The sequence below is a fragment of the Chrysemys picta genome, chromosome 1 (genome assembly GCF_011386835.1).
Source record: "Chrysemys picta bellii isolate R12L10 chromosome 1, ASM1138683v2, whole genome shotgun sequence".
NCBI lineage: Eukaryota > Metazoa > Chordata > Testudines > Emydidae > Chrysemys > Chrysemys picta.
Window position 1 is genome coordinate 179,068,071 of NC_088791.1, and position 26,034 is coordinate 179,094,104.

The following is a 26,034-nucleotide window of genomic DNA, read 5'->3' on the forward strand; positions in this document are numbered from 1 at the left end:
GAGGATGGGGTTGCCTACCTGACCACCTTGGCTAATAGCCATTGGTGGACCTATCCTTCACAAATTTATCTAATCTAATCTTTATCTAATTCTTTTTTGAATGCAGTTATACTTCTGGTATTGTGTGACAAAGTACTTCCTTTTGTTTGTTTTAAACCTGCTGCCTATTAATTTCCTTGGGTGACCTCTGGTTCTTGTGTTATGTGTCGGGGTAAATAACACTTCCTTATTCACTTTCTCCACACCAGTCACAATTATATAGACCTCTATTATATCACCCACCCCCTTAGTCATCTCTTTTCCAAGCTGAACAGTCTCAGTCTTTTCTCTCTCTCCTCACGTGGAAGCTGTTCCATATCCCCTAATCATTTTTGTTGCCTTTCTCTACACTTTTTTCCATTTCTAATATATCTTTTTTGAGTTGAGGTGATCAGAACTGCATGCCATATTCAAGGGGTGGGTGTACCATGAATTTATATAGTGGCATTATATTTACCATCTTAGTATCTACCCCTTTCCTAATGGTTCCTAACTTTGTTAGCTTTTTGACTACTGCTGAGCATTGAGCAGTTGATTTTAAAGACCTATCCAATGACTCCAAGATCTCTTTCTTGAGTGGTAACAACTAATTTAGAACCCATGTTTTTGTATATGTAGTTGAGATCATGTTTTCATATGTGCATTACTTTGCATTTATAACACTGACTTGTTGCCTAGTCGCCCAGTTTTGTTGCCTAGTCGCCCAGTTTTGAGAGATCCCTTTGTAGCCCTTCACAGTCATCTTTGAACTTAACTATCTTAAGGAATTTTGTATCATTTGCAAACTTTGCCACTTTACTGTTTACCCCCTTTTTGCAGATCATTTATGAATATGTTGAACAGCACTGGTCCCAGTACAAATCCCTGTGGGACCCTGCTATTTCTCTCCAATGTGAAAACTGGCCATTTTCCCTACCTTTTGTTTTGTATTTTCTAACCAGTTATTGATCTATGAGATGACCTTCCCTCTTATCCCAGGACTGCTTATTTTGCTTAAGAGTCTTTGGTGAGGGACCTTCTCAAAGGCTTTCTGCAAGTTCAAGTACACTATATCCACTGGATCATCCTTGTCCACATGTTTGGTGACACCCTCGAGAATTCTAATAGATTGGTATGGCACAATTTCCCTTTACAAAAGCCATGTTGACTCTTTCCCAACAAATTGTTTTCATCTATGAGTGTGATAATTCTGTTCTTTACTATAGCTTCAACCAATTTGCTTGGTACTGAAGTTAGGCTTACTGGCCTGTAATTGTCAGGATTACCTCTGGAGCCTTTTTTAAAAATTGGCGTTACATTAGCTATCCTTCAGTCATCTAATAAAGAGGCTGATTTAAGGGATAGTTACATACCATAGTTAGTAGTACTGCAATTTCATATTTGAGTTCCTTCAGAACTCGGGGGTAAATGACATCTGGTTCTGGTGACTTGTTACTGTTTAATTTATCAATTTGTTCCAAAACCTCCTCTACTGACATCTCAATCTGGAACAGATCCTCAGATCTGTCACCTAAAAAGAATGGATCAGGTGTGGGAATCTCCCATCCTCTGCAGTGAAGACTGATACAAAGAATTCAATTAGCTGCTCCGCAGTGGCCTTGTCTTCCTTGGGTGCTCCTGTAGCACCTCAATCATCCAATGGCTTCACTGATTATTTGGCAGGTTTCCCATTTCTGATGCATTTAAAAAATTTGTTGCTGTTAGTTTGCATGTCTTTTGCTAGTTGTTCTTCAAAGTCTTTTTTGGCCTGCCAAATTAAACTTTTTCACTTGACTTGCCAGAGTTTATGCTCCTTTCTATTTTCCCCAGTAGGATCTGGCTTACAATTTTTAAAGGATGTCTTTTTGCTTCTAACTGCCTCTTTTACTCTGTTTTTAACCATGGTGGCATTTTTTTCCCTTTTACAATTTTTTAAATTTTGGGTTTACATTTAAATTGAGTCTCTATTATGGTGCTTTAAAAAAGTTTCCATGCAGCTTGCAAGTATTTCACCCAGAAAGTGGTCAGGAAGTGTGCAAACAGAGGGACTGGTCCAATGTCCATTGAAGCCAACAAAAAGACTCCCACTGATTTCTCTAGATCAGGCCCATACAGCTCTATTTTCCAGGTACTTAAGAGTTTAGCTTAAATCAGTGAAAGCAAGGAAATTCAGAGCTAAAGCTGGCACGCTGTCCTCACCTTACCCTGTTGTGTCTAGGTAAGAGGATTTCAGAACAGTGGATGATCTTCATACCATATGTGCTGCCATCCCTTGGACAACAGCATCTGACAAAGGTAGAGACAATGTCAGTCTTTCCTCTTCTAAATGTCTTTGCTTTGCTTGGTTTACTCTGAGTGTAGAACTCACCTATTTAGAAATAATCCTTACCTTTATTACTAGCTTTAGGCTCTGATCCCCCAAACAATTATGCACACGCTTAAATAGGCCTGTGTTATGCAGTCCAACTAATCCCTCCAACAAGCTGGCAAATGAGAGAAAGTCTCCTCATAACTAGATCTGGACAAACAAATGACTTCTTGGTTCAGTGGCCAAACAAGAAAAAAAAAGTTTCAAGTGAAACAAAATCTTTTAGTTTGGAGGGTTTTTTTTGTTTTGTTTTTGTTTTTACCAGCCCCACCATCGTTCCCCTTTTCTCCCTCTCTTTTTTGTTAAATCTAGATGAATTTAAAAACAAAAAGTTGAAAAGTTTCATTTTTAAAATGTTGAAATGAAATATTTTGACTTTTTCAGAATATCCCTCCTCCCCACCCCCACTTTAATTTTGCCAAAATTGTTCACGGAATTGGAGAACATTTTAGATTGATCCAAAAATTCTTCTGCAACTAATCTATGTACTGATTTTTTTTTTTGCCCAGCTCTGCTCATAACCGTGGTCTCTACCTAGCAGCAAGACATCTATTTTCAAAGGGAGCACAATGGGACAGCCTCACAGCACAGAATACAAGGTTTTGACAATTCTTTCCCAACTTTTTTAGGTTTGTTCCCCAACCAAGAATCTACACTCACTCAGTCAAATGTTCTGAAACAAAGAAAGAAAAGAAATAAGCTAAATACATGAAACAGTCACACTTTCTATTAAGGTTTCATTTATCTAGGGCTTTTAAAGAGTTAATAAATCATCAGCTGTCATAATTTACAGACATGAACAGTGTGTGTTACAGACTGCTATAAGCACATCAGTAGAAGGTATCATAGATATTATAAACCATGGTGATCAGCAACCTTTTGGACTATGACAACTGACTAACCATCTATTAAAACATCTATTAACCATGCACTAAGAAACTATTTATAAATGGAACCATAATACAAAGCGTGAGCCATAAGGAACAGATGTGTATGTTAGCATGCCTCTGTTCTGATGCTGGTAATATGGTTCACATTATTAACTGTAAATGTCTTGCTCCGTGTACTATTTTTGGTTTACTTTTTCTTTAATTTTTTTAAAAAATAAAGACTTAAAAAAAAATCAATTAAAAAATCCCAGCAAGATTTTCTCTCTTAGAGAACGTCACCAGGCTTCATTGCTTCCTACACAGTGGCTTGTATCATATACTGCCTGAGTCCTTCCTAAGCTTCTTCAGGAGAGCCCTATAGCTTTCCCACAACTGATTTTACTACTTGCCATGCAAAATCCCATCAAAAGCATGGGGATTTTGTTCAGACTAAATGTAGGTTTTTGTTTGGTTTTAAATTGGGCTTTATAGCCCTGGTCCTAAAAACACGTGCTTATCTTTACACATGTGAGTAATCTCTCTAAAGTCAATGGGATACTCACATGCTTAAAGTTAAGCAGGCGCCTAAGTGTTAGTAGGATCTGGGCCTTAAATTGAAATGCAGGTATTTCATACTGGAAAATGAAAGTACCCTAGATGAACATGTACAAAAGCCTCCAAAACCTATCCTAAATAGTTTGGTTGCTTTATGCTATAATATTTAATCATGTTTGTAAAGGGCTGTTCTCACTCCCAGTGAATCATTTCACAGTATATTTTCCAACCTATATTAAACCTCCAGCAAGGATTTTTAAAAAAACACATAAGTTTACCTATTAAATTTTAAATTGGATTTGTTTTTCCCCACCTCCTTTCCCCTGTGTCTACTTCATTTGATAAGGAGATAGGGATTGTGGGTGCTTCTCTAACAGCATACAGGGCAGAGTCCTTAGAGCAGAACCAGCTGGCAGACAGACAGAATTAGAGCTTTTTAAGTGGCAAGTTATTCTACACTAGCTCCTCCACCAGGAGCTAGATAAGTGGGGATCAAGAAGCTAGCAGGGCATATCAGGTATGGCTGAGTGGATATGCTGTGGAACAAAAGTACAGAGAGCAGAGTAGAGCTGCAGGAGTCTCCTTGCTAAGTAATGCACAATGACCACTTTAAGTCCTGCTGTATCTCTAGCCACCTTTGTCGCCCTTCTCTGGATTCTTGCAGTTAGGAAATATGACAAGATCATTGTCCTGCAATCCCTTCCTCAAGTAACAATCCAGCCAAAGTTAATGGGAATTTTGCCTGAACGAGGAGGAGTCTGTAGCTGCATACTTTAGAATACTACAAACGGTGCTCAGAACTGCCTGCAAAAATGCAGAAATGGGTAAAATAGGTTTTCATTTAAAATCCTAAACCTTGTTATTCTACCTCGATCAGTTAATCTGTAGACCTCATCCTTTTGCAAAGAGGATGGAAGGGGAAGGAGCGGTAATTTACCATCTCTAAATCCCATACAGACCAAACAGGTTTTGTGAGAGGGAACTATGCAGGGGTTGGGAAAGGGGAAATAAAATTCAACCTCCAGGCCATGGGCAGAGCAAGGAGCAGCCACACAGATGCTCCATGGCTGCTGACCCAAACCCATGAATAGGAGCTAGAGTAGGGGCTGCTAACCTTGTGCATCCCTCTGTGTGTGAGTTTCGCTGATGCTGGGTCCACTAGTAATGACTTTCCAGACTTATAGAGAGCCCAGTTCTGCTGGGTATAGAGAATGTGGAGTCCCACTGCATGCACACATCACAACTGTCTATCCCCATGCCACAGAACTGTGGCCCATAGATTTATTGGGTGAAGTATTCCATTGACTTCACTGGCACTACTCACATAAGTAAAGTTACCCATTGTGACCCAGGGAGCCCGCAGTGCCAACTGAAAGAAGGCAAACCATACCATATCTCACATTCGGCCTGACATACTCATTGCCCCAACTCACTGTTGTCATAATCTACAAGCTGTGATGTAAGGTACCATATGCAAACTGTGACACACTGGCTATTCATATTATTGTGTGATGTATAAAGAACTATACACACGTGCGGGAAATATGTTCTTAAAAGGCATTTGCAAGCTGTGCATAAGCCCAGGCTGTCCTAGACAAAGGAATGTTGTTTCGCCTGTTCCCGTGTCTTCAATGTACATTGAGCCAGGTGATATCACAGAGGACAATGAAAAGTACATCTGCCTACAAGGTAAACAAAGCCATCAAGCTAAACAAGAGGGATGGGAAGACTGCTTAACAATCACAACAGCGGATGTAGCCTGCACCCCCAGGAAGCCTTCCTGGCTCTTGAAACAGAGACAATAGACTTTGGGAAATTTAAGTGGAAGCAGAAAGCCATTTTGGCTTCTACCACCTGGGAGATACAAGAGTCCAGAGCTCTTGTAATCTGAGAAAGGTGGATCCTTCAGCCGAGGGGGGTTGAAGTCTCTACACACTGATTATAGGGGAGAAATCTGTTTAGACAAAGATTGTAACCTGCTGAAGTTAAGTTTTAAGCACGAGAAAGTGTGTTGTGTTTTGTTTTACTTGTAACCATATCTTTGTCTTCTATTCTTACTTATAATCACTTAATCCTCTGTTCTTTGTTTAAAATCTTGTTTTATTATACAACCATCTCCATGCTGTAGAACAGGGGTCGGCAACATTCGGCACGCGGCTCACCAGGGTAAGCGCCCTGGCGGGCTGGGCCAGTTTATTTACCTGCTGACGCGGCAAGTTCAGCCGGTCGCGGCCCCCACTGGCCGCGGTTCACCGTCCCGGGCCAACGGGGGCAGCGAGAAGCCATGGCCAGCACATCGCTCGCCTGCGCCGCTTCCCGCCACCCCCATTGGCCTGGGACAGTGAACCGCGGCCAGTGGGGGCCGTGATCGGCTGAACTTGCCGCGTCAGCAGGTAAATAAACTGGCCCAGCCCGCCAGGGCGCTTACCCTGGCGAGCCGCATGCCGAACATTGCCGACCCCTGCGGTAGAAGATGTGGGTCTTCAGTTAACCTATCAGGCTGGTGTATGTTCTGTCTCTGTAGGCTGTGAGCTTAACCTCTGCCAGGGTCCAGTGAGAGGGACTGGACACTGCAGAAAGACTTCCCTGGGAACTCGGGAATTGGGGTTCACTGATCGTTATTTGCAACACAAGCTATGGACTGGCGGACTCCTGAAGATTTTGCTAGCAATGTAGACAAGCTGGAGTATCAGGAAGGAGAAACATAGCTTAGCAGCAGCAAAGCTCTCTCTTGCCATGGCAGTGAGGTAACGCAACTGCTCACGGTTCTAGATGACCTGAGCAAGACATCACACTCATGTACCCAGCTGTTTGCATAACTGGGCCCTATTCACTGCATTGGGGGGGGGGGCATGCTGTGACCCATAGACTACAGGGTGAATATCACCTAGAGTGTGTACTTTGTTTTATTTAAGCTACATTTTTTCCCCCTCACAGAGGAGGTAAATCCCAAGACGGCTTGACAAATTATTTAGACAGATTATTGGTGACAAATGAGAAAATTTTCTAGGTGCCCTTTAAAATACTTTGTGGAAAATGCAAAATCAGCTGAAATACGTTTAGCAATTACCTTCAAGCTGACAGTGCCTTTTGATGTACGAATCATTCTCAGGCTTCTTGGAATTCTGCCAAAGTGCGCCATTCACATTTTTCCTGTCTAAAGTAAAAGCATGGAAAACATTCACCTGCATTCATATCATATCTGTGAAATAACAGGAAAGTCTATACAATAATATCAGAATGCAAATCAAAGAAGCCCAACAGTACACTGTACCATCTGCTCAGAATATGGACGTGAATAAATGGCTTTCCCAAAGTGGATATTTGATGGATGGATTTTAGTGTGGCAGAGTACAATTGCATCTTCTATTGACATTGCCTGCAGCCTCATCTAACACTGTTTAAACATTTAAATTAGTTTTAATACTATAACCTCTGATCTCAAGGCTTTGACATCAGCATTCAGTGGCTTTCCAGATAACTTTTTCTGGTCTAGGATATATATAAATATCATTTAGATGTATAATGTAATGAACTAGTTAGTGTGTGTGAGTACCATTATTTCCTTCTGGATGGCATCAGAACTGCCCAAATGTGTGTCCTGGGCACTATACGCCTAACACAGATGCCACTTTAGCTCAAATGGGAAGGACCAATGCTTTTGAAACGAGAAGATCAAACTTCTCTCCCCATGGTAAGCTTCCAAGTGGCCATGGTGTGCAGAATATTGATAGCCATGATGCTCCTAGATGGCTACAGTACAATTGTTACAATATACTGGGCCTCACCCTGCTATTCTGAGAGATCTTTCATTATGAAGGTATTAATTGGTTCCATGAAAATGACAGGAATCTGTTATAAATATGGAACTGAATCCTATAGTCCAAATAACATTGCCTTTTAGGAAAGCTTTCCTTGTGTAAGGCTGCAGAATCAAGTCCACTATGAGCATATATGTCCTAAAAAGAACATTAAATATGGGAAACTGTAGAACTTTTTGAAATGGGGATTATTTATGACACTGTTAAGCAATTGTGCATCCCTAATTCAGTCAGGATATACAAAAAATCCTGAATACATAACTACAAATTTTCAAAGACTTCACACTGAAAATCAGCAATTGTAACCTTTACAAAATGAATAAGTGTAGAAAATAATCACATTATTGTTTAAAAAGTTTAGCTGACAAAATAGCACCTGTAATATCACAGCTGATCAGATAGATCAGGGGTCGGCAATGTTTGGCATGCGGTTCGCCAGGGTAAGCAGCCTGGCGGGCCGGGCCAGTTTATTTACCTGCTGACGCGGCAAGTTCGGCCGATCACGGCCCCCACTGGCCGTGGTTCACTGTCCCAGGCCAATGGGGGTGGCGGGAAGCGGTGCGGGCAAGCGATGTGCTGGCCGCGACTTCCTGCCACCCCCATTGGCCCGGGACAGCAAACCGCGGCCAGTGGGGGCTGCGATCAGCCGAACCTGCCGCGTCAGCAGGTAAATAAAACTGGCCTGGCCCAGTGCTTACCCTGGTGAGCCGTGTGCCAAACGTTGCCGACCCCTGAGATAGATAATGTAATTTAAGAACAATATGTAACAACTCCAGAAATTTTGCAAAAATAAATTCCTTCAGTAGCAACTTTAATCATGACCCACAGCAGCCAAGCAAAAACTATTTATTTTTAATAAAGGGAAATGGGAAGAGATTAATTTGACTACATCAGTGGGGTTTCCCTTCTTCATTTAAAAGGATAAAACAAATACTAAACATTCTGCATCTCTGTCTCACTCTGTCCAAAGGCCAGATTCTTTAAAATCTTCATTTGGTTTCTGCATTAATTTGAATTTTTAGGGGGTTCTGTGAGTAGATGTAAGCTGCAACCTATCCTGATCCAAAGGAAAGAAAAGAAGAATAGTAAAAGATCAATAGAACTACCTCAGGAACTCTTTAAAAACCTGAAAATCAAAAGGAATCTTACAAAAGGTGGAAATATGGTAAAATTACTAAGGGTGAGTATAAAAGAATAGCACAAACATGTAAGGAAAAAATGCATAAAATGAATTGCACCTAACATGGGATATAAAATGCAATAAGAAGACTTTCTATAAATACATTTGGAGCAAGAGAAAGACAAAGGAAAGTGTAGGTCCATTGCTTAGCAGGGAAAAGAAATCTAATAACAACAGATGACACCAAGAAGGCTGAGATGTTTAATGCCTATTTTGCTTCAGTCTTCACTAAAAAGGTTAATTGTGACCAAATGCTTAACTCAATTAACATTAGTAAAAAGGCAAAGGAACACAAGTCAGAATAGGGAAAGAAGAGGTTAAATAATATTTAGATAAGTTAGATGTATTCAAGATGGTAGCACCTGATGAAATTCATTCTTGATATATAAGGAACTAACTGAAGCAATCTCTGAACCATTAGTGATTATCTTTGAGAACTCGTAGAGGATAAGTGAGGTCCCAGCAGACTGGAGAAGGGCAAACATACAGTAGTTCCTATCTTTAAAAAGAGGAGCAAAGAGACTCAAGAAATTATAGACCAGTCATCCTTACTTCAATATCTGGAAAGATACTGGAACAAATTATTAAACAATCAATTTGTAAGCACCTATAGGATAAGAGGGTGATAAGTAGCCAACATGGATTTGTCAAGGATAACTCACACCAGAATAACCTAATGTCCTTCTTTCATAGAGTTATTAACCTACTGGATGTAGGGAAGCAGCAAAGGGAATATATTTTAATTTTAGAAAGACTTTTGACATAGTCCCACATGACATTCTCATAAGCAAACTAGGGAAGAGTGGTTTAGATGTAACTACTGAGCAGGTGGATGCACAGCTGATAGAAAAAACACACTCAGGGCATATCTATACTATTGTGCTACATTGGCACAGTTGCACCACTGCAGCACATCTGGTGAAGATGTGTTATGCTAATAGGTGAGTGCTCTCCCTTCGGCATAACTACTCCACTTCCGCAAGAGCTGGAAGCTATGTTGTCAGGAGAGTGTCTCCTGCTGACAGTGCAGTGTGAACAGCGCTTTAAGTTGATGTTACTTACATCACTCGAAGAGTGTCATTTTCACACCCTTGAGCAACATAAGTTACATTGACTTAAGCAGTAGTGTAGACCAGCCCTCAAAGAGCACTTATCAATGGTTTGCTGTCATATTGGGAGGGTGGATCTAGTAGGGTCTGACAGGGGTCAGTCCTGGGTCTGGTACTATTCAATATTTCCATTAACGACTTGGATAATGGAATGGAGAGTATGTTTATAAAATCTGCAGATGACACCAAGCTGGCAGACGTTGCAAGCACTTTGGAAGATAGGACTAGAATTTAAAATGACCTTGATAAATTGAAGAATTTGTCTGAAATCAACAATATGAAATTCAATAAAGATAAGTGCAAAGTACTACCATTTAGGAAGGAAAAATCAAATGCACAACTGCAAAATGGGGAATAACTGGCAAGGTAGTCGTACTGCAGAAGAGGATCCAGGGGTATAGTGGATCACAAATTGAATACTAGTCAACAATGTAATGCAGTTTCAAAAAAAGGATAATATTCTGGGGTGTATTGACATGAGTGACATATGTAAGACAGAGGAGGTAATACCCTATTTGGCACTGGTGAGACCTCAGCTGGAGTACTGTGACCAGTTTAGGGTGCCATGCTTTAAGAAAGATATGAACAAATTGGAGAGACTTCAGAGAAGAGCAACAGAAGTGACAAAAGGGTTAAACCTGACCTAGAGGAGAGGTTAAAAAGACAGGATAGGTTTAGTCTTGAGAAAAGAAGACTGAGGGTGGAGGGGACCTGATAAGTCTTCAAATATGTTAAGGGTCATTATAAAGAGGCTGGTGATCAATTGTTCTCCATGTCCTCCGAAGCCAGAACAAGTGGAAATCAGCTTAATCTGCAGCGAAGGAGATTTAGGTTAGATATGAGGAAAAACTTTCTAACTGAAAGGATAGTTAAGTACTGAAACAGATTACTGAGGGAGGCTGTGGGAATCCCTGCCACCAGAAGTTTTTATGAACAGGTTAGACTAACACCTGTCAGGGATGCAATGGGTACAGTGGAATTGCATCATAGGCACATTTAATTTACGTGATTTTAACTATACGCGCTTGGCAAAACAAAACAAAAAAGAGAAAAATAACAATTTAAATACTGTACCTACAGTGCGGGAGATTCTTCCCGCCATTCTACTCAATGAGCGTTTGACTATACGCGATTTTCGCCTTACGCGCTGACTTCAGAACCTAACCCCCGCATAAAATGCGACTCCCCGTATACTTAATCCTGCCTCAGTGTGGGGGGATTGTCATTCCAAGCTGACCCAGTACTCCCCCCTGCAGGCAGGTGTGGTGTTGCAGGCTAGCCCTCAGTGTGTGTGAGAAAAAAAAATCAAGTATCACAAGTACAGACAGACTGTTAGACACTAAAGAGCACCCCCTTTTGGAGGGCTGCATTTGTTAACAGAAAAGCCAACGTGTAAAAAAAAATTTCATCCCAACATTTTAGCAGGATAATGAGGACACTCTTAGTCTATCTGTCCCCCACCTAAGTCTACTGTTCACCTCTATTCAGGTTCTTCCCTGGGGGGTTCTCTTGGTTCTGGTCTTTGTCCCTGATGTTAGTTGTCTTGCCTCTGCCAGATTAAGATCCTTTTCTTGAGCCAGGGATCGGGGGAGGTCTATCCACTGGGAGTCTTCGCCACAGACAGTGGGTGTTACTTTTCAGCCTGGGATCCAGCCAGTGTCAAGGAGATCCCCAGCTTTCTTGAATGCCTGTCAACTGCAGTCCTCTGTTTATAAGGCTCCCCTCTGTAGGAGCACCTCTTATAGGCTCCCCATTCGGGTGGGTTCCCCAGAAAGTTCACCCTGTAAATTCTCTGCTCAGGCCCTCCTGGGAGCTGCCCTCCTCAGAAGCTTTCTGTCTCCTTTGGGAGTCCTCCTTTAACTAAGCTTGGGTAACCGTTAGTAGGTCTAGGGGTTTGTTTACTCATCAGCCACTGGGGCAATCAGTTACCCCCAGTGGGCAGTCACAGGCAGACTGGGCCCTAACTCCCCGTAAAGGGCAACTGCCTTGTGACGGGGATGGACTAGATGATCTCTTGAGCTCCCCTTCAGCCCTAATTTCTATAATTTTATTACATGCATTTTTCCTTTTTTGCAGGTGGGGCAGGGGCCTACAACATCAAGAAAAGCAAAACTAAGTCTTAACTAAATTTGACTCTGAGAAATTAGCAAATAAAGAAAATGGTTTAAAAAGTTACTAACCAAATGCTTCATTTTCAGACATGGACTTCTGGATGGATCTAAAAGAAATTAAAGAAATGTACCATTAGCTGCCATTTAGAGTTAACAAGTAAAATGAATTTTTTCAAATACTGATATTTTCAGACTAATTCTTCAAAGCAGTGTTTATGGATTTAGCTGTGCCACTCCCACTGGTTTTAACTGGAGTTACTCAGCTTTCCTCATACACACTCCATAATGGAGCTTTGAAAGTTTATAGATATTTATTTTGCAAACTGTTACTGTTGGAGTCTCTTTCTGTAATGGAGAAATGTTAATATTATAGTTAAGTAGTTTGTCAAGAAGATAGGAAGTGATATTTTTCCTAGAGATTATCAGAATCATCCCGGAGTTGTAGGTCTTTAGACGCTCACATTTGCTACCTTGCCAATGGACTGAACCAAAACGCTGGGTCTGAACAGAACTGACTTTAGGATGCCCAAAATCTGGATCCAAATTTTGCACCTCAATCTCCTATCTATTTTTGTATACCTGTATTTGATATTAATATACCTACATACTGCTCTAATTCATTGCGCACATATCCATTTGCAGTCATTTTGCATCAGCATTAGAAGTGTATACCAAGTTCAACTTAAAAAATAAATCACTCTGAATCAATATGATGATAGCCTGTGAATTAATTTTCTCCATCCTATCCACCTCCCCCATAATTAGTAATCTGTGAGCTGTACAATGTTCCACATAAAACAGACAATTTCTGATCCATCTGTGGTGATATTATTTGAGTATCAAGATGGTTGAATTATTCATTATGAAATATTTATTGTAAAGTTAGCCTTTTTTAGGTTGAATTAATCAATTTTCTTCTTACTTACTAATTATTTATAAGTATTGACCAAACTTCTGGACTTCCAGATTGCGAGTTGTTCACAAAGTTTTGACTTGGATCATTCACTGGTTTTTTTTGTATTTTATTGTTGATCGCCTGGGTCATGTGTTACTGATTCTATCCAGTGATATGAATTACTGAAAATTTTTAACCTTGTCCTAGTCTACATTTCAAAGTTTTACTATATGTCAGTTAGGGGTGTGTTGTTTTACTGCAATAGGTATACCAGTAAAAGCTCTATCGTGGACACAGTTATACCAGTATCAAGGTGACTTACACACTGATAGCTACTCCCTTTCCCATACACTATAATCTATATCAGGGGTCAGCAATGTTCAGTACGCGGCTCGCCAGGGTAAGCACCCTGGTGGGCCGGGCCAGTTTATTTACCTGCTGACGTGGCAGGTTCGGCCGATCGCGGCCCCCACTGGCGGCGGTTCACCGTCCCGGGCCAATGGGGGCGACGAGAAGCCACGGCCAGCACATCGCTCGCCCGCGCCGCTTCTTGCTGCCCCCATTGGCCCCGAACGGCGAACCGCGGCCAGTGGGGGCCACGATCGGCCGAACCTGCCACGTCAGCAGGTAAATAAACTGGCCTGGCCCTCCAGGATGCTTATCCTGGCGAGCCACGTGCTGAACATTGCCAACCCCTGATCTATATGGCATAAAGCACATTTATATCAGTATAACTGCGCCCATGTTAAGAGGGTTGTACTACTTTAACTATACCAGTACAGTTAAAGTAGACAAGCCACATGGGAATAACGAAAATCACAAATGATGCAGTAGCAATATATGAACAATCATTCATGCTAAAATTCATTACACTTTTGAAACTTGTGAACATTTTCACAAGGACCTGGTACTTATCAGAATACTGACCAACAACTAGTAAGACCTCACAAATCATAGCACACTTATAAATCAGTATTCTTAACATTTGACCAGATGTAGAGTAAGACCATTGGCCAACATCATGAAGTTTTCCCTTTGTCTTTGAACACTTTGGTATCTGAATTTCTCAACTATATTGCTTGGCAACACTTATTCTGAAGTTATTAGAGTCTACATTTAAAAAAGCAAAACTAAACAAATAATTCATACAGAGTCCAGGGATTTTCATGTCTGTCACAGACAGACAGATGAGCTCTCCTTCAAACATGTCATTAGATGAGATTTCATTTGAAAGAGACCTCTCTAGCAATACAATAACCTAGATTCTTAAGCCAACAAAGAATTTTCAGTAAATTCCTCTACTACACTCCTCACTATATTTTTAGTACTTACTGGTCATTAGCCCAAATCATAACATTGGCTCACATACAACATACTCAAACTATGCTGTTGTCAAATAAATACTTTAGAAAATACAGTCTAGTTAATCCAAATCATTTTGCAAACTAATTTTTTATTTGGATTAAACACAACCAAAAACCCCTTCAGAAGATTATCAGGTCAATGGTACAAACATGCTAGAAACTGGGTTACCACTTAAATCTTTCAGAAAAACAGACATATGGTTCAAGCAAGCTCTGATTAACAAGGATTCACTGCACTTGATTTTGGATGTCCTGGTTCCTTTATTTTGGATGGAAGGATTTATGCATATGAATAAGCAATGGCGAAAGAGCTTTAGTAATGCATTTTGAGCTTGCGACTTGCTTTCCAACCTGCAGTACCTTTAGAACACTGATACATCATTAATAATACACATACAATTTATACTATAAATGACAAGCTAGGAGGTACAGACAAAGATACTGACAACGTATAGAACTTGAAATGATCTCAACTTACTTTTTCTTTCTTGTCAGAGTGTTCTCAAAATCAGAAAATTCCTTTAAAAAGACAGAAAAGCTTCTGTGAAAATGAAGAATGTTTAATCTACATATAATAGTCTTCATACAATACATGTTATGAAAGGAGCTATCATATTCTTTTCCATCTGTGTTTATTACATACTAGTATATAAAATCTTAAATATTTTAGCTTAGGGATTCACTGTACAATGGGCAAGATATGTAGTCAAAATCTAGGTGGCTTGGTTTTCAGGAGCTTGAACATATACACCTCCTACTGAGTGTACAAGACTCTGAAATTAACACTTCCAAGCAGAACATCTCTGAAAACTCAGCCCGCATTACCCTTATCAGCAAGCAAATGCCATATTTGTTGAACAATGTGATTCCTAGAAATATCCTCCTAAAAAGTACAAAATAACCATATGTGTTAGGAGGATATAGTAATTGCCCATTGCAATAGAATGTGGCTCTAGAAGGGAGCAGAAAGATGCATGCTGTGGCATCTTTGATTACATGCATGGAAAGTCAGTGCATGAAAGACAGCAAGAAACTCTGGGGGGTGAATCCTCACTCTAAGTCAGTTGGACCCACCCTGGTCTTCAAGTAAAACTTAACTTCAGGAAAGGCCACAGAAGACAAGCTAGGATAGAACAGAATCTCTGATCACAATATTATTTTGATACTTCTTTATATAGAATATTGGAACAATAAATCAATTTCATGTCTGTTGATGCCTGTGCTGGAAGCACAAAATGAGGTAAAAATACCTGTGATGTACCCTATTTCTACTCAGCAGACAGTGATACATCCTAAAGAAGAAAAAGTAATATAAATATAACTATACAACTGTTTCCTCCCATACTTTCATTTTATTTTATTTTATTTAACCTTCTTCATAAAATGGCACCTATGTTTTTATATTGTGATCAACACCATGGAATCTAAACATTTCATCCGTAACATTTAATATATAATCCTTCTAATGGGTTTTACTATGGGAGGGGGCAATCCAAATGTGGAATTTATGTATTAAATGTTTTGTTACACACTTTTCATGTCTCTTTTGAAAGGTGAGTTAAAAGAGAATACTTTTATATAGATTGCCTGGGATTGTTTTAGCTGGGGTAGAAGGTTCTATTAATGTCCTGGCATTTTGATTATTATATGTGCCATTTTTAAAGACTGTTTATGTATCGGAGATTTGTTCACTGGTGCAATGCACAAATCAAAACAGTAAACAATGTTCAGTCTTTGCTTTGAAATACTGCATGCAATTTAAGATGAATGTGTTGTGGATTAAAGTATATTTCATCTTGGGATGCTCATATGAGGCTGTTCAGTAGCACTAAGAGAAATGGCTTCATTAAATTAGGCTCAGATCCTAACACACAGAAGTCCACATCACAAACCAGAATTAATTAACGCACTTTCAACTCAGGCAAGATCTAGAATTTAACCAGATAAAAGATTACGTTTTTAATGTTCCAAATTTGCTACTTCATCACAGTACCTATCAGGAAAAGATACTGTCTTCCACACAAAGTGCTATATGAAAGACTAGGGAGAGCTCACAGGTGTTAATTGTAATGCTTTTATGGTGCTGTCTCTGTTAGAGGTGTAGACAAAACTCTGAAAAAGATCTCAGTTTACTCCCCCTGTATATACAGTAAGTCCCGAGAGGTTGAAAGAGTAATGTTTTCGAGAGATTCCTTTGGAAGCATGGTGCCAACAACTGCTGTAACATATCGATACATTTTGATTTTTCAATAGTGTTCATAGAAAAAGAATTGTGTTCGGGTGTCAGAGATCTTAGTCAATATTATTAAGGATAAAATGCCCCCCAAATTCTTAGCGGGTTTCTGCCTCAAGCTGAACTGCAGCTCTGCCTTTGCAGTCAACTGTCCTAAAAAGAACTTTGTAAACCAGAAGCCATCTATTTGTTGTGATGTCAACTGAGAGATTATATTGACATGAGACAGGAGAGACTGCTAATTCACTCGTTGGGGAAATAAGGGAAGATTAATCCCAAATGAATATTTTGAGAACACTTGAAATTAGCTCTTCATGTCCCTCTTTCTACATTGGAAAAATAAGGTCAGACTACACCAAACTTCAATTTATCCACCCATCCAGAAATTAATTATATTTAGTTACAATTTATTGTATTATAATTCTAAATGATTATTAATAAATTTGCATATTTTAAAGCCAGAAGCCTGACATAGAACATTCCTTCATTCTCCACTGGCACTGAACATGAAAATGTAGGTACAGATGTTTGCCTTATAATTTCAGATCTATGCTTCAACAACTGTTTATTTAAATCTACCTAGATGTTTATATGCAGTTACATGGTTTTGCAGCTATGTTCATTGGACATACTGCAACAGTGACTAAATATTAAAGTATGGACATCATCATCATCATCATCATGTTCCTATTACGCCTCTGGCGTTTAGGGCAGTGACGAAGCTCCTCCACTCCTGTCCGTTTCTGGTAAGTCTTTCAATGATTCCCCAGCTGTAGATCCTCGTGGTTGCACTGTGTCAATAGATCTTGGTTTGAGATTGTTCTGGGCCAAAAGATATGGAGGATTTTTCTGAGGCAGGTTGTATGGAATGAAGAGAGTTTGGACATGTCATACTTTGTCATTCCCCAGCATTCTGCACTATAAAGTAGTGTTGAAAATATGCAGCGCTGATAAATCTTGAGTTTGGTTTTGGTGTTGTATTTTGATGATTTCCAGACTGTATTTAAGCTCCTGAAGGTGTTCCTGGCTTTATTGATTTTGTTCCGGATGTCCTGGCTTGTTCCATCGTCCTGGCTGATGGTGCTGCCCAAGTATGTGAATGTTTCTACATTGGTGAGAACATAATCCTCTATCTGTACTGGTGATGGTGAGGAAATATTAAAGGTCATGATATCTGTCTTATTGCAGTTGATTTTCAGTCCAATTTGCTGACTGAATGCGTTGAGTTGAGTTGTTTTTTCTTGTATATGGTGTTGGGTATGTGATAGGAGAGCAACATCATTTGCGAAGTCCAGGTCTTCAAGGGATGAGAAGAGTGTCCATTTAATGCTTCTTGGCATGTCTTCTGTTGTATGCCGCATAGTCGATGGCAATGTTGAAGAGGATTGCAGACAGGACACACCCCTGACGAACTCCTGTTTTGACTTCAAAACTGAGCTCACTGTGATCAACACTGCATGTAAAGTTGAAATAGAAGCTTTTGATGACATTGATTATACAGAAAGGAATTCTATATGCCCGCAGAATGTGACATAGGCTGGTTCTGTGAATCCAAGGAAAGCCTTCTCAAAGTCTATGAAATTTATGTAGAGTTGCCATTGCCATTCTAAGCACTGTTCTATTATGTTTTATAGAATGAAGATCTGGTATATATATCCACGCCCTTTCCGAAAACCAGCTTGCTCTTTTCTAAGAACACTATCAACTGCCTCTTATATACGCTGGACTATGATCTTACACAATACTTTACTTGGCACAGACAAAAGTGTGATACCACACCAGTTATTACAATCACTGAGAGTTCCTTTTTTTGGTATCTTCACTATAACCCCATTGATCCACTCATCTGGCACTTTTTCCCTTTCCCAGACTGATGTAAATAGAGAGGGGCCAGGATAGATGCTACTAATTTAGGATTTACCTTGAACAATTCTGCATTTAAGTTACCCTTGCCAGGAGCTTTCCCATTTTTAAGGATTTGATGGCTTCAATGGTCTCTTCCTTAGTTGGGGTGTCTGTGTTGATATCAAGATCTTCTTCTGCCTCCTGGATGTTTGCTTCCTCTTTAGGTGGCTCCATGTTCAGCAATTCTTTGAAAAGCTCTGTCCAGCGCATTTCTTGTTCTTTTTTGGTTGTTAGTAGGTGGTCTTGTTGTTTGTTCCTGATGAGAGTGTTTGTCTGCTTGTGTTGCCAGATTATCATATAATGCTGTTTGTCTGCTCTCACAAGGTGTTTGACCTCCCGGTGTGCCTTGCTATACTGCTCGTGGTATTTGTCCTTTAGCTTCTGGGATTTTGTGTCTAAAACTTTTTTCTTCAGGGCTCGGCTGGTTTCTATGGCATTCCATGTGCTGGGTGTAATCCACTCCTTCTTTCTCTTCTGCCTGTAGCCTAGACAGGCTTCACTGCTCTGTTTATAAATTGCTGTTACTTTGTCCCACTTCTTGTTGATCTCCTCATCTGCATTCCCCTTCCTCTTCATCAAGGTCTGCAAGTGCTTGAAACCTGTTCTTTAACTGCAGAACGAAGGCTTTCTGTATTTCAAGGGACTTTAGCTTGTCAATATCATAATATCTATGTCCCTTGTTTGGTGGACCCACACTTCTCAGTTTTAGCTTGAGGGAGGCTGTCACAAGGTGGTGATCACTGCCAACATCTGCATTCCTTCTCACTTTCACATCTGTCAGTGAGCGTCGCCATTTGCCGTTGATCATGATATGGTCAATCCGGTTCTTATCTTAAAGTATGGTAGTGGTCTGAAAAAGACCATGTGAAAATTGTACCTACTTACTGAACAGACCTGCTTCTTGTCATGGCTGAGTCAGACTGGCTTACTTTAGGCACAAAAGTAAATAATTATTGTTTGTATTGCAGAATCAATGCAGCTGTGGAAGAGAGCTGGATTCTCACCAGCATATGAGCAAAATTTCTGGCTATATTCTAATCGCAGAATCTTTATTATTGGTGATATATGAGACAAAGAACACAACTTGATTTTCAGATTCCAGAGTTTTCAGGGTTGGCAATTAGAAACAGCATATTTTCAAAGGAAGCAAATGCAATGTAGAAGTCTTTGAGAGAGCCAGTAGGAAACTGTGTGGTGTCACTTTTACAGTCCCTTTTCAAAACACAGTCACATTTAAAATCTCTACAAACAAATTTGCAGATAAAAATGTGATACAGAAATTATATTTTTATTTACTATATAAATTAAATCAGTATTATAAAAAAGCTGTAATGTGTATTCCTGTAAATGCAGAAATATTCATTGATAGTAGGTACAATCTTCCCTGAGAGTATAGAACACTGCTGATCTATTTTGTACATAAATTCCTCACACACATGAGCTCATAGCATTTTTTTTTATTAATAAAGCCCTTTCTTACACGCTTTCATTAAATAACTCTGAAAGGAGGACAACATTATAACTACTGAACTAAAAAAAAAGGGGGGGTTCCTCTGACGCTTACTAGTTGACAAATACCTGGCACAGCTTGATTCCTTTAGAGTTGTGATGAGAGTGGTGATCAGTTTAGGCAACCAGCTCTCTCCCTAAAGCCTCTGAAATCCAATGCCAATTATAATATTGCAGATTAATGAAAGTATAATGATACATTTTGATTTTTCTGGCAATAACTTTGAAAGACGGATAAGTTATTTGGCACTTTTCTGATATACTGGGCAGTCTATCATATCATGGTCAGTAGCTGACGAACGTGTAGAACTTTATAGAGATGCTTGGCAATTGCAAGCTGACAGAAAATGTATGAAAAAAAATCTTTGTGATGAAAACATTCTCAAAGGGCTTAGAAATAAACCAGCTGATCAGGTATGACAGTGAGACCCTAAGCTATAGAAGGTACTGGTAATATGGAACAACAGCTTCATCACTAATAAGTAGGGCCCTACCAAATTCAAGGCCGTGAAAAACACATCACGGACTGTGAAATCTGGTCTTTTGTGGGCTTTTCCCCTATACTATACAGATTTCATGGGTGAAACTAGCATTTCTCAAATTGGGGGTTCTGACCCAAATAGGAGCTGCAGGGGGGTTGCAAGGTTGTTTTAAGAGGGGTTGCAGTATTGCCACCCTTACTTCTGTGCTGCCTTCAGAGCTGAATGGCTGGAGAGCGACAGCTGTTGGCCAGACGCCCAGCTCTGAAGGTAGCGCCCTGCCACCAGCAGCACAGAAGTAAGGGTGGCAATACCATACCATGCCACCCTTACTTCTGCGCTGCTACCTTCAAAGCTGGACTCCTGGCCAGCAGCTGTCGCTCTCCTGCTGCGTAGCTCTGAAGGCAGCACCTCCACCAGCAGCAGTGCAGAAGTAAGGGTAGCAGTACCAAGCCCTCTCTCCCTACAATAACCTCGGGACCCTCCACAACTCCTTTTTGGGTCAGGACCCCTACAATTACAACACCATGAAATTTCAGATTTAAATAGCTGAAATCATGAAATTTACTATTTTTAAAATCCTATGACCATGAAATTGACTAAAGTGGACTGTGAATTTGGTAGGGTCCTACTAATAAGATATCCATTATTATCCCCCTCAGTTACCTATCTGTGGCCAGATACCATTGCTGAAAAAGAAACTGAGTAAGTGAGATTCAGGCCCCCTTTACCTTTGCCATTCATACACATGCAAAATAACATTGAAACAATGTTTAGTTCTTATTTCTGGAGTGCCTGGTGCTGTGCAGTGAGCGAAGAGAGATGCACAGTTAACAGGCCATTCCCCTGACAAGTTTACAGTTGAAAGACACAGCAGGTACAATGGAGCATAATACAATACAAAACGAACACAGAATGATGTGGAAGCATTCTAGTCAGAATGTTTCACAGGCTGGGTAGGTCTTTAAATGTTTGTGAAGGAAGCAAGCATGGTGTACAAAAGCACTATTATTTTCCACCTGAGGACACAGCTCTATGTGGCCACTTGTGCAGGTTACTTGGGCCAGGAGCACGTAACCACTGCTTGGAAAGATGCCTAAAGGGGATTAAAAGGGTATATGCCCCTAACTCAGAGGTAGGAAAACTACGGCCCGCGGGCCATATCCGGCCAGCGGGACCATCCTGTCCAGCCCTTGAGCTCCTGGCCCAGAAGGCTAGCCCCCAGCCCCTCCCTTGCTGTTCCCCTTCCCCCGCAGCCTCAGCTCACTCTGCCGCTGGCACAATGCTCTGGGCGGCAGGGCTGCGAGCTCCTGGGGCAGTGCAGCTGCAGAGCCTGGCCTGACCCAGTCTCTGTGCTGCATGGTGGCGACGGTGTGGCTGGCTTCAGCCAGGCAACGCAGCTGTAACGCCGCCAGCCACCAGTGCTCCAGGCAGCGCAGTAAGGGGGCAGGAAGAGGGGGGGTTGAAGAGAGGGCAGGGGAGTTCGGGGGTGGTGGTCAGGGAGCGGGGCTGTGGATAGGTGTTGGGGCAGTCAGAAGGCGGGGAACAGGGGGGTTGAATGGGGGCAGAGGTCTTGGGGGGGCAGTCAGGGGACACGGAGAAGGGGTGGTTGGATGGAGCAGAGGTCTCAGGGGGGCAGTCAGGAATGGGGGGGGGGGTTGGATGGGCTGGTGGGGGTTAGTCAGGGATGGAGCTTCCCAGGGAAGTCAAGGGACACAGAGAAGGGGTGGTTGGATGAGGCAGGGGTACTGGGGGGGCCATCAGGAATGAGAGGAGGGGTTGGATGGGGCGGCGCGGGATAGTCAGGGACAGGGGTTCCGGGGGCAGTCAGGGGACAGGGAGCGGGTGTGTGTGGATGGGGCAGGGGTCCCAGAGGAGCCGTCAGGGAATAAGGGGGGTTGGATGGGGCAGGAGTCCCAGGGGGAGGTGGATAGAGGGTAGGGGCTGGGCCATGACCCCCTCCCCTAACTGGCCCGCCATACAATTTCCGAAACCTGATGCGGCCCTCAGGCCAAAAAGTTTGCCCGCTCCTGCCCTAACTCTTTGCCCTGAAGCACCACCTACATGGCTTTAATTAACAGAAGAACTCCGCAAGTTTTGCCACAACAGTTCCACATCTGAGGCAGAATGTGACAGCACAACTACAATTATAACTTTTATTATGGCAGACAAGACTCCCACAAGAAAAGAATTATGCAGTGTTTAAAAAAAATGGGGGGAGGGAGTTAACTCTTACAAGATTCAGGTGACTTTTTAAATTTATTTAGCTTTATACAAAAGAGAAAAAATGTGCATATCGAAGGCTCTAGGCACATCTGCCATAGATTACAAAAACAGAACCAGCAGAACACAATACTCCCCCTCCTACAAAATCGATTCCCGCCTAATGCCCACCTTTGCAGCAAGCTGTGCAAATAGATGCATCTTGCAGTGTTCCCTGAAGATCTGTTTCATACTGAAAGGGGACTCTTGTTCCACAGCTGAAGAGCCTCTCAGGGTGAATGCTCTACTACCAGCCCCCATCTTTTACAGCAATGGGCATCAAGATTGAGCTCTTCTTCTGGCCATAGCTGCAGCAGTATGGCAATGTATGGAGAGAGGTGGTCCCTCAAATAGAAACACTGACTTCAGGTCGTCTTTTTTTAAGAAGGTTCATGCAGGGATAACACATGATGTGGGGTCTGTTAGGCCCCAATTCAGCAAAGCACTTAAGCACATGCTCAAGTCCCTCCCTATTCAGCAATGCAGTTAAGCATGAACATTGCTGAATAAAGATGTACTCCTGAATCGAGGCACTAGAGAGGTAAAAAATGCTCAGACGTGATCAAGCTTGGGGGAGCACCCTGTAGAATGGAACTGAGTGATGTAATTTAAAATGGGGGAGAAGTACAAACGGGCTCAGTTAATAAGCTTAATGGCTGAATATAAGGTGTAAGTCAAGTAACTCAGATGCTAGAAATAGCAGATAAGATTACACATAGCACATTGGCCTTAGCTGCATTTTTTCACAGGCCTTACAGCTAAAACGTCATCACTAATCTCCGTTTCCATTTCTAGAGACTATTTTATAAATAATCATGTTGATTCTGCAGCCAATACAGTGACACAGCATCCAGCCATTATTTTTAGTTAACTACTGAACTGAATATTCCTTAAAAAACAAAACAAAATAACCCCCACAATAATCTGTTTGTCTGGTGACTATGCAGTTTTTTAACTGATTTAGCAGCACTTTTATCGATGCCGAATTTTAATGGAGTGAAACATAAGTAAATCAGCTCTAAAATATTCCATTTAGGGAAACTGAAATATGTGACACGGGTGAGTGAGGGCTGAAATGGTGGATTTACTATGACTACTGTTGTGCATAGATTTTTGTGGAGAATCCACTGTGTGCTGTAAAAACCCCACTAAGCAATGTGCACAATGTTTTGATGCAATTTATGCAGATTAAAATCTTGGATTTTCTAATGGACATGAACTGTAAATCCCATCTGCTTCTCTAGTTTGGCTCAGTCAAAAGTTTTATGTTGGGAAGGTTGATTATTTTCATTTAGTCAAATAATAATTTCCAAAGTCCAACCCTACATTAAAATAATGAAGACAGCCTGATTTAATTCCACTGAATCAAGGGGAGTGGAGGGGAGAAGAGGGCAGAAGAGTTAAAACTGTCACACTATCCTTTAATTCTCACTCTTGTGCTTTTGTAATGTTTCAATACAGAGTTTGATGTTGTGAATCTGTCTCTATAGATGTACCACCTAGCAGATAAGCACTATTAGTTATCTGTAGGTGTCCTCATTACATTAAGGGTTTATATATCATAAATGTTACAAATGTTGTAGGTGGACACAAACCTATGAGGAAAAGTAATTTGCTTTGCAAAGTCCAGCTCCTAGAACATAAGCATCAGTATGACCGAAAATATTAGCATGGTTGTCACTAATTAGCTAATAGGCTCAGGTGAGGGGGAAAAGACTGAATGAACATGGAGACTGAAATATTATTTAAGGCCCCACTTACATTACAAGAATAACTATGTTTAAAGAGGGTTGTGTAACATGGTTGTGACTGAACTTTTTTTTTTCTCTTTTCCATAGAGAGACAAAAAATAAAATGCCATAGCCATTTTAGAGAACCATTTATTTGCAGACACTGGCAGATAAAGCCTCATCTAAAACTTGGTTCTCTTGCATACGTATTATTTTTGCTGGTCATGCACATAAATCAACAATATTATACTCTGTTTATTAGAATCTGATTAATTAGATTCTTCTCTGGTTAGGCTACAGTTATGTTTCACAATCACATTTAAACATGATTATTTTCTAGAGTAGATATGACCTTAGTGCTAGAAGTGGTTCCATCTGGTCAAGGCTGAGGTGCATTGACAGGGTAGAAAGGGGAAGCTTACATTCTTGCCTTTGCTATTCTCTGTAATGTCACTTGATTTCTATGCCTTTTTCAGAGAGAAGGTTTCTATTCTGTGCCCATCTGTTTTGGGCATACATCGAGGATTTCAGTCTCCAGGGATCTGTTTTCACTAATGTTCAGTGGTAATGATATTTGATAGCAGTGTTTCTCAATCAATGGGGCATTAAAATTGTTTTCCCAATCTAAAGCAAAGAAAATTTCGATCCCCTCTTCCCCGCATACACCCTTACTCTTCAAGAACAAGTATTCTCCATCAACTTCTCAAAACACATGTAGGTTCCATAGGCTTATTGTTATCTTTGATACATTTTTTATTCTGACTTATATAGTAAACATAAGAAGGTCAAAAAAAAAGTTGACTTTTAATAAGGGGTCACCAACCAGAAAATGTTGCGGAAACACTGTCCTGTACAATATAAATTAATAATAGTAGAAGGACTTGGGTATTAGGAATAAAAAAGACCTTCATAACTATATTATTTTCATAGGCAGACTCCATGGACAGGATCCTATAGTATTTAAAAGGTGTTATTACTCCCTCAAACACCACACTTGTTGCATTCAGAGGCCAAAAGTGGAAACTTAATTATAACATCTGGATGCTCAGCATCTTACCTCACAGGTATGTTTCTTCTGGACATGTGCACGGAGCACCCAAATAGCTAACTTAGGGTCCAATCCTGTGAGAAGTTGAGTACCTTTAACTGCTTTCATTTCATGGGAGCTCAGTACCTCAAAAGATCAGGTCCTTCATAATCTATATGGCATTTCTATATGTACATATTACTACATGTGTGCTGTGTATTGAATCCCCTGGGAAGAGAAATGAAATCACAAGAACAATGAAAGAAACATTTTGGGTCAAATTCAGCAGAACTGCCAGGGGGATGTGTAAATTACACCTCCTTGTGCCTGCCAAGCCCCGTTCACCTCAAAGGTAGTTCACCTGTAATGGTGAGGATACCACTACTATGTTCCATTCACCAGGAGTAGAAGCAGCTTTAATTTGCATCAGGGCTGCACAGGGGCTCTGCCAACAGGAGGAATTCCAAAAACACACTTCTTAGTGCTCTGACCACTCCATCTGTCAAACCAGCACTGTCCTTTGTACAGAGAGCACTGATCCCTTATGCCCCTCCACCAGCACAAGCAAATCTGCTTTGCAGCGTCCTCACTCAGTAGAT

At 40.9% G+C, this 26,034-nt stretch overlaps 1 protein-coding gene across 1 annotated transcript in view; it reads right to left on the reverse strand.

Moving 5' to 3' along the window:
• SAMSN1 (SAM domain, SH3 domain and nuclear localization signals 1) overlaps window positions 1-26,034 on the reverse strand; it is a 113,909-nt gene that overhangs the window by 71,213 nt on the left and 16,662 nt on the right. The window contains exons 3-5 of the mRNA XM_065575807.1: window positions 14,769-14,809; window positions 12,101-12,138; window positions 6,881-6,967 (exon numbers count right to left, since the gene is read on the reverse strand). Coding sequence (XP_065431879.1) covers window positions 6,881-6,967; window positions 12,101-12,138; window positions 14,769-14,809 — 166 coding nt within the window. The remainder of the gene's footprint in view (window positions 1-6,880; window positions 6,968-12,100; window positions 12,139-14,768; window positions 14,810-26,034) is intronic.